The 17,459-nt window shown below is 40.1% G+C and overlaps 1 protein-coding gene across 1 annotated transcript in view; it reads right to left on the reverse strand.

The window, feature by feature from the left end:
- The window catches only part of dpp6b (dipeptidyl-peptidase 6b), a 202,952-nt gene that overhangs the window by 14,154 nt on the left and 171,339 nt on the right, over positions 1-17,459 (reverse strand). Inside the window, exons 9-16 of the mRNA XM_036596652.1 lie at positions 11,840-11,994; positions 9,892-9,989; positions 7,307-7,433; positions 5,896-5,934; positions 4,246-4,353; positions 3,625-3,716; positions 2,986-3,033; positions 2,794-2,906 (exon numbers count right to left, since the gene is read on the reverse strand). Coding sequence (XP_036452545.1) covers positions 2,794-2,906; positions 2,986-3,033; positions 3,625-3,716; positions 4,246-4,353; positions 5,896-5,934; positions 7,307-7,433; positions 9,892-9,989; positions 11,840-11,994 — 780 coding nt within the window. The remainder of the gene's footprint in view (positions 1-2,793; positions 2,907-2,985; positions 3,034-3,624; positions 3,717-4,245; positions 4,354-5,895; positions 5,935-7,306; positions 7,434-9,891; positions 9,990-11,839; positions 11,995-17,459) is intronic.

Genomic DNA, 17,459 nt, shown 5'->3' on the forward strand with positions numbered 1-17,459 from the left:
TCAAACTAGCGCAAATGTAGTGTACTGCAGCTCAGCGAACTTGGAGGAGAAAGTTAACTGATAATTCTGTTACATCAGTGAACAGACGCCCATGTTGGATAGCATCCTGCTGAAAGACTATGGGGAGGGAGGACCACCCAGATAGAGGGAGAGAGGGGAGATATGCACTCTTGGGCCCAATCCCATTTCACCCCTCGCCACTACCACTTCGCCCTTAGCCCTCCATTTTGTGTGTTTACGTCTAGGGGTAGGGTGTCCTGATTCTTGTTGAGATAGAGGGGTGGGGCGAAGTGTTGGGGCTACATGACCCTCCAAACGGAGGTTTTTCAGAGACTCCAAACAGAGAGTTATGAGAAAAAAAGAAAAACCGGCAAGATGGAGAACAAGAGACCAAAGAAACCCACAAATGTATTTTCTCTGTTAAAACGTACGATAACCCCTGTATTATCTTAGTTTAATGTCGTTTCAATGTATTATGGTCCTTTACTTCATAACAAGCATAAAAAATTGCAAGTATTATGCTGATGTCTCTGTAGCTAGCTAAATTTCCAGCTCCACCTTAAATAGTCCAGCAGTTCTGACGCCTGAAGCTGCTGCTCCATTTAAAGTGGAACGGGAAAATTCGAACGAGAAGCTGGTGAATATCTGACTTCAGCTTCATATCACTGAAGAATTAGGGGTGGGTGATAATAAATAATTGCCCCCCTCTGTGAAGTCATATGATGCCCTAAATGTAACTAAAGCCCAGCAGTGAGGAGCTGAACTTTACCCTCCTCTGCTGTCACTGCAGACTGGCAGGGTCGCCTACAGAGCAGCGCTGGTAGCTGTTAATGAAGTGATGCTCTTTTTATTTGAGGGTCCCATTTCAGAGGGAAGATTTCAACCACTACCCTGTAACTCAGTTCCAAGGGTAGCAAGGTGACATGAAAACAAGGGGTAGGGGTAAAAATAAGAAATGGGATTGGGCCTTGGACTTCTGGCTACAGATGGCTTTGACATTGCCAAGAATCATACTCACAACTTCCCAATGATAATGAAATACTTAGATTAGTGTTTACCAACCCATCTACTTTCATGCAGAGTTTAGTTCCCACCTGCATCTGTTACCCCTCCTTACACTGTGGTTGGAACAAGACTTGCATGAAAGTAGATCTCCAGAACCAGAGTTGGTGAGCACAGGCTGAGATGTGTGGAGCCACTACTTTTGTCCATTTTTATAGATTACAGTGTGTTATACAGTGTCAGAAACCACACAAGCATTTCTATTAGAGATTATTTCCAGTCAAGTCAAAGTTTATTTATAAAGCGCTTTTTACAACAGGTGTTGCCACAAAGCAGCTTTACATAAAAATCCAGGTCCGAGCCCCCATGAGCGTCGCCAATGGTGACAGTGGCAAGGAAAAACTCCCTAAGAGCAGGAGGAAGAAACCTTGAAAGGAACCAAGACTCAAAAGGGGAAGCCATCCTCCTCTGGTCGACTCCAGATAGCAAACAATAACAGCAGAGAATGAGATTTGATCATAATTATTATCATAATTATTTAACAACTCCACATGGTTTGAGTGCAGTTTGATGATTCAGTTATACAGTTAACACAGTCAGTGAGGTGATAGCTCCCATTTCCTGCTAGCTACATACGCCTCACAGCTCCAGTGCAAAACACACATCTATATCTACACCTTCACCTGAAGCAAAAACAAAAAAAATCCTTTTATTATTCATTATATGCGCCAAAGAATCTACCATTACAATAAAATCACTGGCCAAACCCGACAGCCTCAGTGTAAAAGTTCTGGCGCTGTCAAATTACAGCAATTACAGTCTGTGTTGTGTCCTTGTCTCAGAGAGCTGCAGTGAGCCCTCGTGGCCGGGTCTGCGCTAAGTGCCACGCGATCATTATAGCAGGGCTCGGCCTGAGGCTCATCCAATTAATAACCCAAACGCCGGGCCGTCTACGTGCGCCACAGAGCCCGCTAAGCAGATCAGCGGCCATGGCAACCGGGCCTTTGGTGCACTGATCAAAAACATAGCAGGGAGAAAATGATGATTAATGCACTCAGAGCGGTGAAGTGGCACCGGGGCGAGACGAGCCGCTGCTCCGTGGCGACTACAAAACAAAATATAACTGCAACCTTCAGTTATCAAATATTGTCTTATTATCTATTTGTTTACCCACAGAGGGAAACTGCACTGAGGAGAAGAGGAGCAGTGCTCCTTTTCAAGGCAATCAGGTTCACAATTTACCCAGAAATCTGAAAAGCTCAGAGCAGCAAAGCATAAAAAGCTAAATCAAAAGAAATAAGAACCTTAATGCTGCAAACAGTGATTTCAGGCGATTGCTTAGTGATATTAATTTTTTTTACAATAAAAGACTGATTCCTCGTGGAACTATCTTACAGTAACATAGAATCTTTTTCAGCTACTGGAAGGTTTGCTTTACTGTTAATAAGATATCAAAAAGCTCTATTATTCCAGACAGTCAGAGGTTATGACAATTTTATTTGGCAACTGATGCATCTAATCCGTTTTTAAATCAGGCTACATTTGGCTAAACGTTCCTTTGTCAACTACAGGACCTCCCTTACCACTGATGCTTGGAATACAGAGTACAGTACTGCTGTATAGACTGTAATTACCTTTGACAAAGTGTGCATATCTGCATTAACAGACAAACATAAAAAATATGTATAAGGGAAACTGAGGAAGCCCAGCGTTTAATTCTCTAAGCAGAATTTTCTCTGTCTCAGTAGACACTGAGCGTAAACCCCAGACCAACGTCAGGAAGCTGCTGACCTTTACAGTTGAGGAGGAAGTAGTTGGAGTCCGGGCTGAACGAGCCGCTGACGTAGGTGCAGCTGAACTCGCAGGACAGGCAGCATCTGTTGAAGGAGCCTGTGGTGGACGCTCTAAAACACAACACGCTGGAATCAGCATCTTTATTTGAACATAATGGAGTATAAATCTGAGTACTACAGTCTGGTGTACCTGTACAGGTGTCGTCTTTTTGGATTGTCTTCTGTGCTCAGGAAATATCTGTGCATTGATGGATGAAGTTAGAAGAAGTTATAAAAGTCTCCAAGTGGGCCTAAAATAATCGACAGCCAAAATGGACAACTTCTCTTTTCACTTGGCTGTGGAAAAATGGCATTAAAGGGGAATTCTACATAATCTATAATCTAAATAAATGGTTAAGATATAAAGTTATTATATGAAATGGTTATAAATGCCTGAGACACTGTTTTATGATATTTTTGGCATAAGCTTTTAAGCTACAACGTACTTCTTTAAATCTATTTATGGTGGAGGGGTACATGCAGGGCACTGTAAGATGAAATTTTATCACTATATCATGAGGTTCACTGGTTGTTTTGGATAGTAAATAAAATGTCTATATTTGCATTGGAGACATTGCAACCCCTTGGTTCCTATCACCACCACTATAAAGAAATCTGAGTCAGTAAGTTTCTCTACCATGCAGTATAATATCAAATCACTACGGACGACTTTGTTAACATCTCAGCATTAATTATGGAAATTAATTATGCAGAAATTTTGAAAAGTGGGTGGAATTCCCCTTTAAATGGCTTAACAGTGTACTGTGTCCCAGTGAAAGGGGATGCTTACACAAGCTGTGTCTCCTCATTGTAGGCCAAAACCTCTGTGACATCCCAGTTGCCTGAGGTCAAGGACTGCAGCGTGTCTGAAGTGCTGTTGGGCTGAAACAGACAAGGAGACAAATTATGGTTGATAATAAAGCAATAAGCCTTGAGGAGCCGTGCATTACAGTGGTTTTCCCACAGTTAATAATAATAATAATTTTAATTTCTCATGCTCAAGGTTGCTGTACAAACGAAAATACATATAACAACACTAGCCACTACATTATAGCCTCAATCTGGAGGGCTGGAAGGGCTTTAAAGGAGAGTGAGGAGCAGAATCGAAGATTGTGGTAAAACGTTCCATAGTTTTGGGGCTATAACACTGAAAGATCTGCCCTCAGCAGCGACCAATTTAAATGTAGGCACAGCTAAGAGTCCAGAGCTAGAAGACCTCAGAGAGTGGACGGGGCAGGTGTCAGACAGCCAGTGTAACTTGTAGAGAATTGGGGTGATAAGAGCAGATATTTTAGAAAAAGAAACTGTATCGACTGAGCTTTGAATATATAGATATACTCAGAAGAGCAAAGTTCTGTGTGGAACTCATACTGTCAGTTTTATGTAGATTAAAAAAGGTCTGTAAGCTCACCTGGGAGGTGGACATGGAAATGTGGAAGAACTTTCCTCGGCCCCCCTGTGGCACTGCTCGGGTGAAGAAGAACCTGAGACCGTCCCTGGAGAACAGTGGGGCTTCGTTCTGTGCGGAACATGTTTGTTTGCGAGAGATGGATAGATTATAAACATTCAGATATGAAGTCGTATATTATCACTGTCAAAACTCCTATCTCCAAAATATTAACTTTACAGGAGAACTTTTAATGCAGCTTAATGTGACAAGATGTTATAAGAAATTTTGAAATTTGAAATTTTGGAGCATTTTTATTGTTTAGCATTGAATTCTGATACAATATAAAATACTGCTGGCCTTTTGAAAACGACAAAAATGGAGAGAGTGGTGATTTATCACGATATATGAAAATAAAAGTCATATTTAAGTCATACTTATAAAATGATGATTTATTTAAGGATGATATATCACTGTTATCGGAAGGAAACCTCATATCTCCAAAATGGTAACTTTACAGGAGAAGAAAAACCTACTTTAATTTTAAAGTAAGTCAATGGAACCAGAGCTTTTTCCAAGTCATTTTGGGTCGTTTCTTTTGGTCCAATCATCACGAAATTTACAAACAATGTAAAGGGCAACAGGCATTTTAAAATTATGTCAAAAACTGAAAAACAAAAATGGAGATACAAGGTTTTCTTCAGACAACAGCGATATGCAAATTAACAAATTTAAATATGACTTTTATTTACATAATTTTAACATGTCCTTTACTGGAAACAAACTTAAATATGCCTTTTTTATTTGTTGAGTTGGAAAAAATTAAAAACATAAAATATCAAATGTACCATAACTGTTGCACAGGCCACACTGTATGTTTTTTTGGTTAAATTCATCAAGTAAACAGTAATTGAGTATTAAGATCTGTTCTGTGCTCTTCAAGATGTGTTATTCTGACTCAGAAAATCAACAAACGTACTTTGATCGGGGGCATGCAAACTATATATATAAAGGACAGTAAGAAGTTACTGTTCAGTTAACAATAACCGAACTTAGTTGCATACGGAACAAAACTAAGGCTACTTCTAAAAGTATTAAGAAAACAAAGACAAAAAGAAGGGAGATTAATGTCTGAACTAATGATGTAATGATGAAGCAAAGCTAAATTAACATGTAATTAAGCCCAATATTACCCAGCACACTGAAACAACTCAGTCTTTAGTCATGTGAGATATCAGAGCCCTGAAGCTCAACACAGCAAACCAGCAAGGACCATGACGTTGATTTCACGATGTCAGTGTTTTCAGAAGGCCAGCCTTTACCCGTCCACACAAAAACAGGAAAACTAAGCTTTTTGCAAAAAGCTCCAGTCTCAGTGACCTAAAATGCTGTTCTCGTGTGAACTGGAGATCGAAACACAGAAAAAAAACATCACAGGTCTCTGTGGAGGAGATCAATGCCTGCCCCGGCCTCAAGTAGACTCATTATAGAGTCTAATGGCAGCTCAACAGGACAGCTCAAGAAGTCCTCTTGACTCTGTTGGCCTCCTTTAAACATCTGAACCACAGTGCGCCCTTCCGTGCTAAACCCACATGCAGTGAAGCCCCCCGGTGTCATGTGTCCCCACTCTGAGCTGAAAGCTGTTGACGTGTGATTCAGCCCGCTCTGACTCACCTGTCTGTGGAGCCAGCTCTCGCTCTCGTCCTCATGTTTCTGAAAGCACAGTGTTTGCTGAGTTAACATTCAGCTCTGTTTCCATCGAAGCTTTTCTCTTTTGTGTATGTAGAGCATTTTTTAGGGCATTTCAGGCCTGTTATCGCTACGTCTCAGTGATCTGCCTACTCCTTAGCAAAGGTCAGTAAAAGGGGCAGGAGAATGAAAACATTAGCAAGGAACCGATTCTCTCATCTCAGAAAGAGAGCTCTAATTAAGACGAAGGAATATGTTAATGTGGCATTTATGTATTTTGGTGGCAGCACAGCCACATCTTTCAGCTACTGGCTACAGGAGAGAAAGAAAGAGAGGAGGGGAGAGAGACCTTAGCATAACAAGCTTCTGTTATGCTGGCTAGCTAATATCTCCAGGCTGTAAGCTAGGCTGCAAGCTAATACCTCCAGGCTGCAAGGTAGTATCTATTAGCTAGTATCTGTATATTAGCTATGGCTAATATCTTAAGACTATAGCTAATATCTCCAGGCTGCAAGCTAGTATTTTCAGGCTACAAGCCATTATCTCTAGGTTGCAGCCAATGTCTCCAGGTTGCAAGCTAATATCTCAAGACTGTAGCTAATATCTCCAGGCTGCAGGCTAATATTTTAAGACTGTAGCTAATATCTCCAGGCTGCAAGCTACTATCGCAAGGCTATAGCTAATTTCACCAGGATGCAAGCCAACATTTCAAGGCTGCAAGCTAATGTCTCAAAGCTGCAGCTAATATCTCCAGGCTGCAAGATAATATCTCAAGGCAGGAGCTAATATCTCTAGGCTGCAAGCCAGCATTTTAAGGCTGCAAGCTAATGTCTTAAAGCTACAGCTTTTAACTTCAGGATGTAAGCTAATATCTCAAGGCTGCAAGTTAATATCTCCAGGCTGCATACCAATATTTCTAGGCTATAAGCTAATATCTCCAGGCTGCAGACTAATCTAGACTACAAGTTTATATCTACAGGCTGCATAGTGATCTCTCTAGACTATAAGCAAATATCTCCAGGCTGCGTGTTAATATGTCTAGGCTATAAGCTAATATCTCCAGGCTGCATACTAATATCTCTAGGCTGTAAGCAAATATCTCCAGGCTGCATATTAATATGTCTAGGCTATAAGCTAATATCGCCAGGCTGCATATTAATATGTCTAGGCTACAAGCTAATATCGCCAGGCTGCATACTAATGTCTTTAGGCTATAAGCTAATATCTCCAGGCTGCATATTAATATGTCTAGGCTACAAGCTAATATCGCCAGGCTGCATACTAATGTCTTTAGGCTATAAACTAATATCTCCAGGTACTATCAGGATTAAAGCAAATGAAAATGTGGTGGACTGTTCATCTGCAAAATGAGAGTGTGTATGCATGTTCAAGTCACCTTGGTGCAGATTCCTGTGGTTGCTTCACACAAGGTGAGGATGGAGTTGTTCTGTGCTCGGTTCAGCCAGTTCACTGCCAGTTTGGTGCTGGTGGCCCATTTCACCATGGTGATGTAATATTCTTTCCTAAAAGGGGATCACATTTTATACCACCACTAAAAAGCACATTGATGGGCTACAGTCTGTTTACAATTACAGCAGTTTTGCTGAGAGTGGACCATCACCCACTTATAGCCAGCCAAGAACAGCTCTCTGGTCAGATACAGGAGGGCGGAGACAAGCTGTGCATCAACAGATGGGCTACAGGCTCTACCCAGCTAACAAAATGACATCTATCCCTAGGATGGCTTGACGCTCTCAGAATAGCTTTGAAAGTGGTAAGGCCGTCATTTTGGAGGGTCCCATAGATGGTATAAAAGACGTCATCACAACATTCTGAGACTGTCCCCATTTATCCTTACCTGGAAGATATTTTTTCCTGCTCAAATGCTACTTTAGGACACCTAAAACCAACATACTAAGCCTGTTATTGAATACATTTCGGTCCATGATGCAATATGCTGTTTTAAACAGTGCCTGCAAAAGCAGGTGTCCGTTTGATGATAAATGTCCTCAGAATTTCGAAAATGATACGTCTTTTTAAAACATATAGCATGCTTGTTGGTCCTGCTTTGCTGGATAAGATTGGACACCCCTGGTGTAGAGGGGATCTGATAGATTGTATAGGAACAAATGGGATACAGTATATTTTTGTAAACCTACAAAGTGGACCTCACCACAGTGCTGGACATTCTGCTAATAAAACACTGATCCATTCACGCTGCATAATAGGCTATTTTGAACAGCAACCAAGGCCCAATCCCATTTCACCCCTCGCCACTACCACTTCGCCCTTAGCCCTCTGTTTTGCGCGTTCACGTCTAGGCGTAGGGTGTCCTGATTGTTGTTGAGATAGAGGGGTGGGGCGAAGTGTTGGGGCTACATGACCCTCCAAACAGAGGTTTTTCAGAGACTCCAAGTGTTATGAGAAAAAAAGAAAAACCGGCAAGATGGCTGAACAAGAGACCAAAGAAACCCACAAGTGTGAGAATTTTCTCTGTTAAAAAATTACGATAACCACTGTATTATCTTAGTTCAATTTAGTTTTAGTGTATTATGGTCGTTTTCCTCATAGCAAGCATAAAAAATCGCTAATAGCATGCTAATGTTTAAGTAGCTAGCTAACTTTCCCGTTCCACCTTAAATAGTCCAGCAGTTCTGACGCCTGAAGTGCCAAAATGTAAATGCTGCTCCATTTAAGGTGGAACGGAAAATTCAAACAAGAAGCTGGTGAATATCTGACTTCAGCTTCATATCACTGAAGAATTAGGGGTGGGTGATAATAAATAATTGCCCCCCCCCTTTGAAGGCATATGATGCCGTAAATGTAACTAAAGCCCAGCAGTGAGGAGCTGAACTTTACCCTCCTCTGCTGTCACTGCAGACTGGCAGGGTCGCCTACAGAGCAGCGCTGGTAGCTGTTAATGAAGTGATGCTCTTTTTATTTGAGGGTCTCATTTCAGAGGAAAGATTTCAACCACTACCCTGTAACTCAGTTCCAAGAGGTTAGGTTGACACTCGAAAACAAGGGGTAGGGGTAAAAATAAGAAATGGGATTGGGCCCAAATACAGTGTTGGCAGTAAGGGGCGTTAATAACTTATTAAAACATGTAACTCTTGTTGTAAAAAGCGGGGGGTTTATGAGAGGCTCTATGGAGCTCTTAATCAGAGTTAAAACTCACCACCTCATAGCACTTGGATAGCAGAGTAGGTCATGTTACAGCCTTAACTGTAGAGGCCTGTGGGTCAAACCCCTGCTTAGATAGTAACACTGGTATTTTTGTCTGTCTTGAGAAAACTCTCAACATTATGTTCGGTTTTCTCTGAAACATGATTACACTGTCTCTGTTCATAAGTGTGCAATATCCTGTAAACTGGTTTAATTAAAATTCATGTTGCCCTTCTTTAACCTTGTGTCCTTGACCTCCTGAAATGTCTCTAATGAACCTAAAGAACAGGCAGCTCTGGGCCCAATGTTGAAAGACTGGCAGCAGTGGTGGCTCAAACAGGGCTGAAAGAATATTTACCATCAGAATAACACAAAAACTCTTGGACCAGATGTACGTGTGTAACAAGACGCAGCGCAAAATACGCCATGATCTAGCAGCATTTCACGATCACAGTTTGCGTTATTGTTTCAGAACATTTTCTTTTTCTTAAATTTTCTCAGCTGGAACAAAATTACACCCCTGTAGAATGTTTGGTGCAAAAGTACTTCATTAACACTTCGTCACTCAACTTGCATTTCCTCTTTTGTGTTAGTGAATCAACTTTAATTTCAGATGCATTGTAAACACGGATTGTCGTCGCATCAAGGAACATGTAGCCCTCCACCTTAACACCACTGGGCAGGTTTAGCTTATACCTCTACAACAACACTGCTAAAGCACATAACAGCAATCATCTCTTAATGCCACGACCACAAGACAAAGATCAGCTTTAATATAACGTTTAATGAAATTCAGAGGGATATAACCAGACTCACCCAATCCTGGGGTCGTCAGGTTTCTTCATCCTGATTGTGTGGAGAGGGCCATTCAGATTGACCACTGACAGGTAGATCTCAGGGTTCTCCTCACCGGCCTGCACAAATAAGCAAATTAACACCACTTATTGTATGTTTCTTCAGCCATGTTCTAATAATAACAACAATAACACCAAAAACCTAATATTCACACTTTCTTTACATCATTTTGTGTTTTCCTTATAGCTGAAAGATGAACTGACAAAGTACAGTGGAATGAAACTTACAATAGAACTTATATTTATTCGGTGCATGATGCTTTTTAAAGAGTTTAGATTAAATTAGGGGAATAATTTAAAAATCTTGGCTCTCCATAGGTCTGAGTATTAGTACTACCACTCTTACTACAGCTACTGCTTCTCAAAAAAAAGATGGCTGAAGCTGAAGGGGTGGAGCCGTCTTGTGTTTGGGCTCAGAGACAGCTGACAAAGCCTGGCTGCTATACAAGCCTCTCTCTCATGATAAACCACAGTGTGTGATTAGAACACGTGAAACTGTGAAGTAGTGCTGGACGATACGGCCTCAAATCAATATCACGATTAACTGAATGTTTTACCTTGATTACGATAAATGAACAATTATTTTGTTTTTGTTTTTTTGTTTGTTTGTTTGTTTTTTTTGCCCTCATAGTTTTTTTACGGCTCGAACACATTCTGGGTGATGAGCCCAGCTGTCAGTCAGTGAAGCTTCATGAAGGCTCCTGTGATGCTGGTGAAGATGAAGCTGATCCTCTGGGAGCGACTGGCGCTCGTTGGCGGTCGTGATTGTTTACCTCTGGATGAGCCGTGAAGCAGCGTGACGCTCTGATCTTTTGCGTATGTGGGTCAGTTTAGGAGCTGATCTGTTCAGACTGATGTCGCATACAGATCACATTTAAAAGATAATCTGAACAGCCAGACAAAAAAATCAGATTTGGTGAGAAAATCAGATTTGGGCCACTTTTACCTGCTGTGTGAACACAGCCTTAGCTTCCATGTCGCAGAATGGATGTGGCGGAGTCATGTGACTACGTTTTAAGGGAACAGTACCTGAACACATGGAGTGGGGAAAGGATTTTTAAAAAACTGAAATAACCGACATGGGCAAGATTACGTTGGTTAGAGGTTCTGAATGTCGGTTTCGATTACTTTTCAATTAATCGCCCAGCCTTACTGTAAAGAGGGGGACAATCTGTCAAATAAAAAAAAAGTAAAACGAACAGGATGTGTGGATCACAAGATCATGGCCAGCCAGTATTGGTTTTCGGTCTTGTACCTTGCATACAGAGATTTCTCTGAATATTTTAATGATATTATGTACCGTAGATCAAGAAACCACAAGTTCTTTGCTAACCTAATTGTGAAATTGTTGTCATATTTGCCTGTGCAGTCTTTCACAGAGTGGTGAACCCCTCCCTATCTCTACTTCTGAAAGACTCAGCCTCTCTGAGATGCTCTTTTTATACCCCATCATGTTACTGACCTGTTGCCAATCAACCATCAGGCTCGTTTTTTTAGCATTACACAACGCTATCAGTCTTTTGTTGCCATGTTCTAAGTTTGTTGAAAGTTGTTGTTGGCATCAAATTCAATATGGGCACATATTTTTCAAAAAACAATACAATTTATCAGTTTCAACACTTGGCTGTATGTACCTAGACACCACAGTAAAGGCAATCTTCTAGCAAAGAGACGCAGCGCTCAGGAAGCGTCAGTTCACTATATTTACAACTGTACGGTGATATAGTAGGAAAATACTGAATTTGATCAATATCTAATTTTGGGTTAATAAACATAGATTTCTTAAAAAAATTCTGCTTTGGGCAAATTACACACGGGTACTACAATCACCGACGCTACTGTTAGTCTAATTATCTCATTTAATGACAGGTATGAGGCCCACACAACATGTAAGTAGCAAAAACACTCACTTTTGGGTATCGAAACTCTTGAGCATTTGGGTACAGGCTGCCAGTAAACATAGGCGTCTCCATCTTGGGCACCAAGGTGTCGTTGATGGTAGCGTAGGCCAGCCTGAGGCCATCTGGAGACCACCAGTGAGCAGTGTAACTCTGGAAAATCTCTTCTGCAATAAAGACACAAGTAAAAATATTACTCAGGTACATGTTCTGGTAACACTCTCTAAACCTAGTCCGGCAAATCATCAGAGTCTGGTAGGTTTTTGTTGCTCAATGCAGGTACAAAGCACATGCTTAACTGATACGCAAACTGACACAAATTTTGTGAAAACTCAGTGTCTTCACTGTTGTTATGGTGTCCAGAGCAGGCAACTGCTTGCTACTGGTGACCAGCTACCACTTAGCTTGATAGATAAAAGCTTGATTCTCATCAGGCTTATAAAAACTGGTGTAACACTTTATTTGGATAGTCCACTTTAGATGCTTTGTAGATACTTAATATGCTTTCAAGTTAGATTCAACTAAATATCTACTAAATTAACCATAATGTTCTTTAACTCTAAACCTGGCTGTAATCCTAATCCTAACCTTAACCTCGACCCAAAACCCAAATCCAATCCTCACCCTGGCCCTAGCCCTAACCCTGGTCCAAATCCTAACCCCAACCCCACCTCTGTTTAGAATCAACTGAGTTTCAACAAGAGTTTCAATAGTTTCAGATAGTTTGTTAACTTAAATTTGAACATCTGTAGATAATCTGTAGTGGAAGATCCAAATAAGGTGAGACCAAATCTGGTGTAAGAAAGTACAGAAGGCAGTGCTGATCACCAATCACAGTGTAACTCTGACAGTTATGGACCTCTTAACACGCAATGAATATTAGACAGTGCACCTCTGATGGCAGAGCTTCTGAGGACGAGACAACTCTAGCCCTAAGCTTCGTCTTTACAACTCTAGTCTCCTCATTCTCACTTTGTCCCTGTCCTTACTCTACTTTACACCCCTGACAGTGAACACTGAACTACTGAATAAAAAAACTACTCCAAATTTTTGGTAACATTTTTTAAAATATGACCGCCTGATTGTGGACTGTGTTCCAACTTCAAGAAAACAAGACATTATGATGTATCTTGTACTGTGATATAATTAATGGGCCTCATTCTCCAGTATCCTCCTAAGTTTGTTCTTAAATGTGTTCTTGTGAAAGGTCCTAAGAAAAAGTCTAGGTCAGATTTATGATGTGTTCTTAAAGCGCAGAACTGTTCAGACCTTTGTGGTCTTGAGTGTGTGTAGATTCTGTTCTTACCTAAGAACAAATCCCAAATAAGAAAACCTGGTGAATCAGAGTCTTTGTGTGAAAACTGTGTATGTGAGTTTAAGAATAAATTTCTTTTTAATTACGGTTGGTAAATGAGGCCCAGAGTCTTCAAGCATGGTGATGTTATATTTTGGCCATATTGCCCACACCTCTCAGAAACTCCGTGTTTGATAAACAATACTATTTGTAAGGTTTACAAACTAATTATTGGTTTTGAACAACTCCAAAGTGTAGTAGTTGTCTAAGGTTTCAGCTGAGACACAGTGAAAGTAGGTTTCCTGACAGAGCTGTGGACATAGATATGTAACAAAGAAAGAAATATCCTTTAAATAAACTCAAAGGACATGATGCAAAAACTAGAACTGCAACGTGAGCAAAAACAGGCACCATCCGTGATTTATTGTGGTCATTCGCCACCGCTCCCTCGCCTCAGGAGTCCCATTCATCACTCTATAAAGCTGACAGCCTCGCAGTCGGAGGGGAGGAACAGTCCCGGCCATATACTGGGGCTTGTAAAATATGACCGGCTACATCAGGGCAACATGATCTTCTGCAGCTTATCAGATAATTATGGACCAATTAAAGTTGGAGAAAGTGCAGGAAAAGGCTGGCAGGACTGAACGGTCTGAAAACAAAGATGGACAGAACTCACAGTTCTGGTTTGTGGTTATGTGCTGGGCAATACATCTTCAAAACTAGTATATCAGTATTGGTCACTAAGATTTATTTATATTCTATCAAGCATCATATCCATGATCATATTCTATTTCATAAAACAGTGTTGTCCCTGTTGCCAAGCATTCAACTATAAAATATAATGAATGAATGAATGAATAAATCCTAAAAAATAACAGTAAACGTTTCCTTTCTGTGTGCTTTTTGTGTACTTAACGTTTATAATACTGAGTAAGGTTACCTTTGGTGTCATTTTAACTAAACCCAACTAAATGGAAGTTGACTGTCTTGATTGCTAACAATGATTGACATATTAACCTTTTCAGCTCACCATTCAAAATCTACTAAAGAAAGAAAGAAAGAAATCAGAAAATGCACAAATAAAAACCAATTTTACTGCTCAAAAAAGGCGACTTTTCAGTTACAGTTTCTCTGTTCAGATTCATATTCTAAGAGAAAACCAAACACACGGTCAAAACCTGACTTCTCTGTCCACCGATTTTTCAGCCGAAAACCTAAAGTGCCAGTTTTAGCTGAAAATTTTCAGCGTCCAAGAAAAAAAAGGAAGAAAACTGTGCCAGGCCTACGGTAAAGTATAAAAATCTAAGACTTCACAAAAAATTGTAATGGTAAAGAGAATAAAAACCCTGGACTGATCAGTGCAGATGCCTTCCAATGTGGACCTACTTCATCGTTTCTAAGAGGGACATTTAACGAGATTTATAATCACTGTTCATGGCGAACATTACAAGCCTATCAAAAGTTTCTGTGAACACGCTGACGCCTGACTTTTTGAAATAATGAAAAATATTAACAAACGACAGAGCCGAAGTGTAGATAAAACTAAAAAAATATGAAATTCATGTAGTTGACCAACTGTCCTCTGTTTCGTTGCACATACTGTAGCCTTCACACTGATAGTTAGTACTAATATTAATAGTCACCTTTTTTTAGTCTAGGTTTTCAGCCCAGCATGACCTGAATTTTGAGTTAGTTTTCAGCCAAGAATCATTTTGGAATCATCATTAATTCTTAATTCTTTTATTAGAACAGCGGCATTTGCTCTGCTATTAGTGTCTGATTTGATCAGCTGGAGTAACCTTCAAAAAAACAGTGCACTGGAGCAGACTGACCTGCATGTTTATCAGATGGAAGATTACTGACCACTTACTTGACCATTTTTAGTCCATGGCTAAATTGAGCTTTGTAGATAAAGCATATATGTATATATAATGATATATATATATATATATAATGATATATATATATATATATATATATATATATATATATATATATATATGTATATAAATTTTCCAAAACATTGATTTAGTCAACTTTGTATGACTACTAACAGCATTAAGTGAAATTTGACATGAATGCACTGTTTAAATGCATCCTAGTTTCCAGCACAGAAGCTTCAGGGCTGTGAATATTGTTCGACTGTGCGCTTCAATTCAGTCAAACATTAACAGCAGCTCTCGGCAGCATAACTCCGTTCAAAAGCCTTGACCTTGTTTTTTAACCCATTCATATCCAACAACTAAATCATGAGAAAAAATGCCACATAACTTTGAAGAGTTTATTTACTAAAACAGATACCTCCATTTTAATGAATTTGCATAAATCTTTTTTTTATTTTGCATTCCAGGTAACATCAATCGAACTGCAGCCGAGTTGTTTTGATTACGTAAAAAATAGCTCAATAAAATATGTGTAGCGTACAAAATGTAACTTTTTTAAACTAAACTTTATTGAAAAATATATTTTTTTAATTTAAACTTTGTTTTTTTGCCTAAGCAGATAACTCCAATGGTCATTTTATGTCTCGGAGTTAAAGCCATTTAAAGTATACAAGCTACTTTAAGGTCAATATTTAACATTCTTTAACATAAATCAAGGAGGTAAAGAGCTGAAAACTGCAACAAAAAATGCCCATTAATAGTCAATATTAAACATCTATAAGATCAAACCTCAAAAAATCCTAAGGCTGAATCTCAAACGGCTCACTGCTCCCTGTATAGTGCACTATGTGAGTTATGAAATTTTGGCTTTTCCACCCAAATATTGGTCTTTATATCCAGTATGAATTGTGCTCCCATGGCTGAATCCAAAGTGGTTCTCTGTCAGACTCACTGTGCTCTGTTTAGATGCAGTAGCCGTTATTTTAAGACCTGCGTGCTGCACTTTGTAAGGAGAAGGGAGTCGTTTGAGATTCGGCGGCAGTACTGCGCCACCTGACCCGAATACTGCGTGCTGACTGGCTGAACAGATCGGGTTCTGCTGGAGAACAGCGCTGGCTGTTTCTTCTGTAAAACATGAACTTGCGACGCCTTGACATGGACAATAACAGCTTTTGTGACAAAACATATTTAGGGTTCAGAATGCTCTGTGTGTTAGAATGACTCACCACAGTCAGCTCGTTTTTAAGGATGGTGTTTATTGTTTTTTGCAAATGAACTTTTTACTTGTTCTGATTTAAGTAGTATTTTCTTTTCTTACATTTTTTTAATACTTTTATTCACAATCAAAGTAGGACTTTCTATTGTTTTATTAAAGTAGTATCAGTAGTCCCAAAAGACTGAATTAAAGCAGCAAATAATCACTTTACAGCGCTGATCTCTTTGAAAAAGTCTTTTGACTTGTGCTGTAGTGCTTGGACCCCGAATGGTTGCCACTTGATATATAGATGCTCGCTTAGCCTCCATAGCAGTTCCAGCCCACAGAAATACATGTGTTCTACATCAATTTCAGACACAAACTAAACAGGAGTTGATGGTCTTGGTTGCTAACAATGATTGACATGTTAAACTTTTCAGCTGACCATTCAAAATCTACTAAAGAAAGAAATCTGAATATATGAAAATAAAACTATTTTACTGCTCACGAAAGGTGACTTTCCAGTAACAGTGTTTTAGTTCTGATTCGCCCATAAGAATTAAATACTAATCTGTGGGCTGGCTGAATACTGACCGCTGCTGTGCTGTGTCTGGGAGGTGAGGAGGGTTCTCGATTCATGTGAACGCATTTCAAAATGGCAGATTAAAGGAAAAAAAGATTCCAAACTTTTGAACGGTAGTGCGCCTGCAAAGAGGTGCAGCACATGAGCACAGCTTTGTTCAAGGGAAGACCAGGGGGGTAAAAATCATTCAGCTCAAAGCGGTCAGCCTGTCGGTTCTGATAACAAGAACGCCTGACCTGAAAGTACTTGAAACCACAGGATGGCAGTAGAGATCTGTTGTGGTTTAAGCGTGTGGATGTGAGAGATAGTAAACAGCAGGATTAAAGAGCATGAAGCTCTGCTTAGTGTCTGTCTGTAATAGCTCTGGGGTCAGACTTGTTTTGTCCTGTTTGTCACTAAGTTGGCCCTTTGGCTCCAGCACAGAGCCTCAGACGGATCGTATACTGCTGCTGTGGCGCGTCTCGCTGCGCCGTATACAGAGCCGAGCTGCAGTTTCATTTCAAAGGACCAATCACATCAAAGTGAAGGTCAGGCTTCGCTCAAAGTCAAATACGTTTGTGTCACTGTGGCGCAGCAAAACCAGAGATTTGACACGCAGACGCAAAGCTGATACAATCTGCCACGGAGTCCTGAGAGCAAGGAAATATCAAAGACCGTTATAACGTTCAAACACCTTC

The sequence above is a fragment of the Colossoma macropomum genome, unplaced genomic scaffold (assembly GCF_904425465.1).
Source record: "Colossoma macropomum unplaced genomic scaffold, Colossoma_macropomum, whole genome shotgun sequence".
NCBI lineage: Eukaryota > Metazoa > Chordata > Actinopteri > Characiformes > Serrasalmidae > Colossoma > Colossoma macropomum.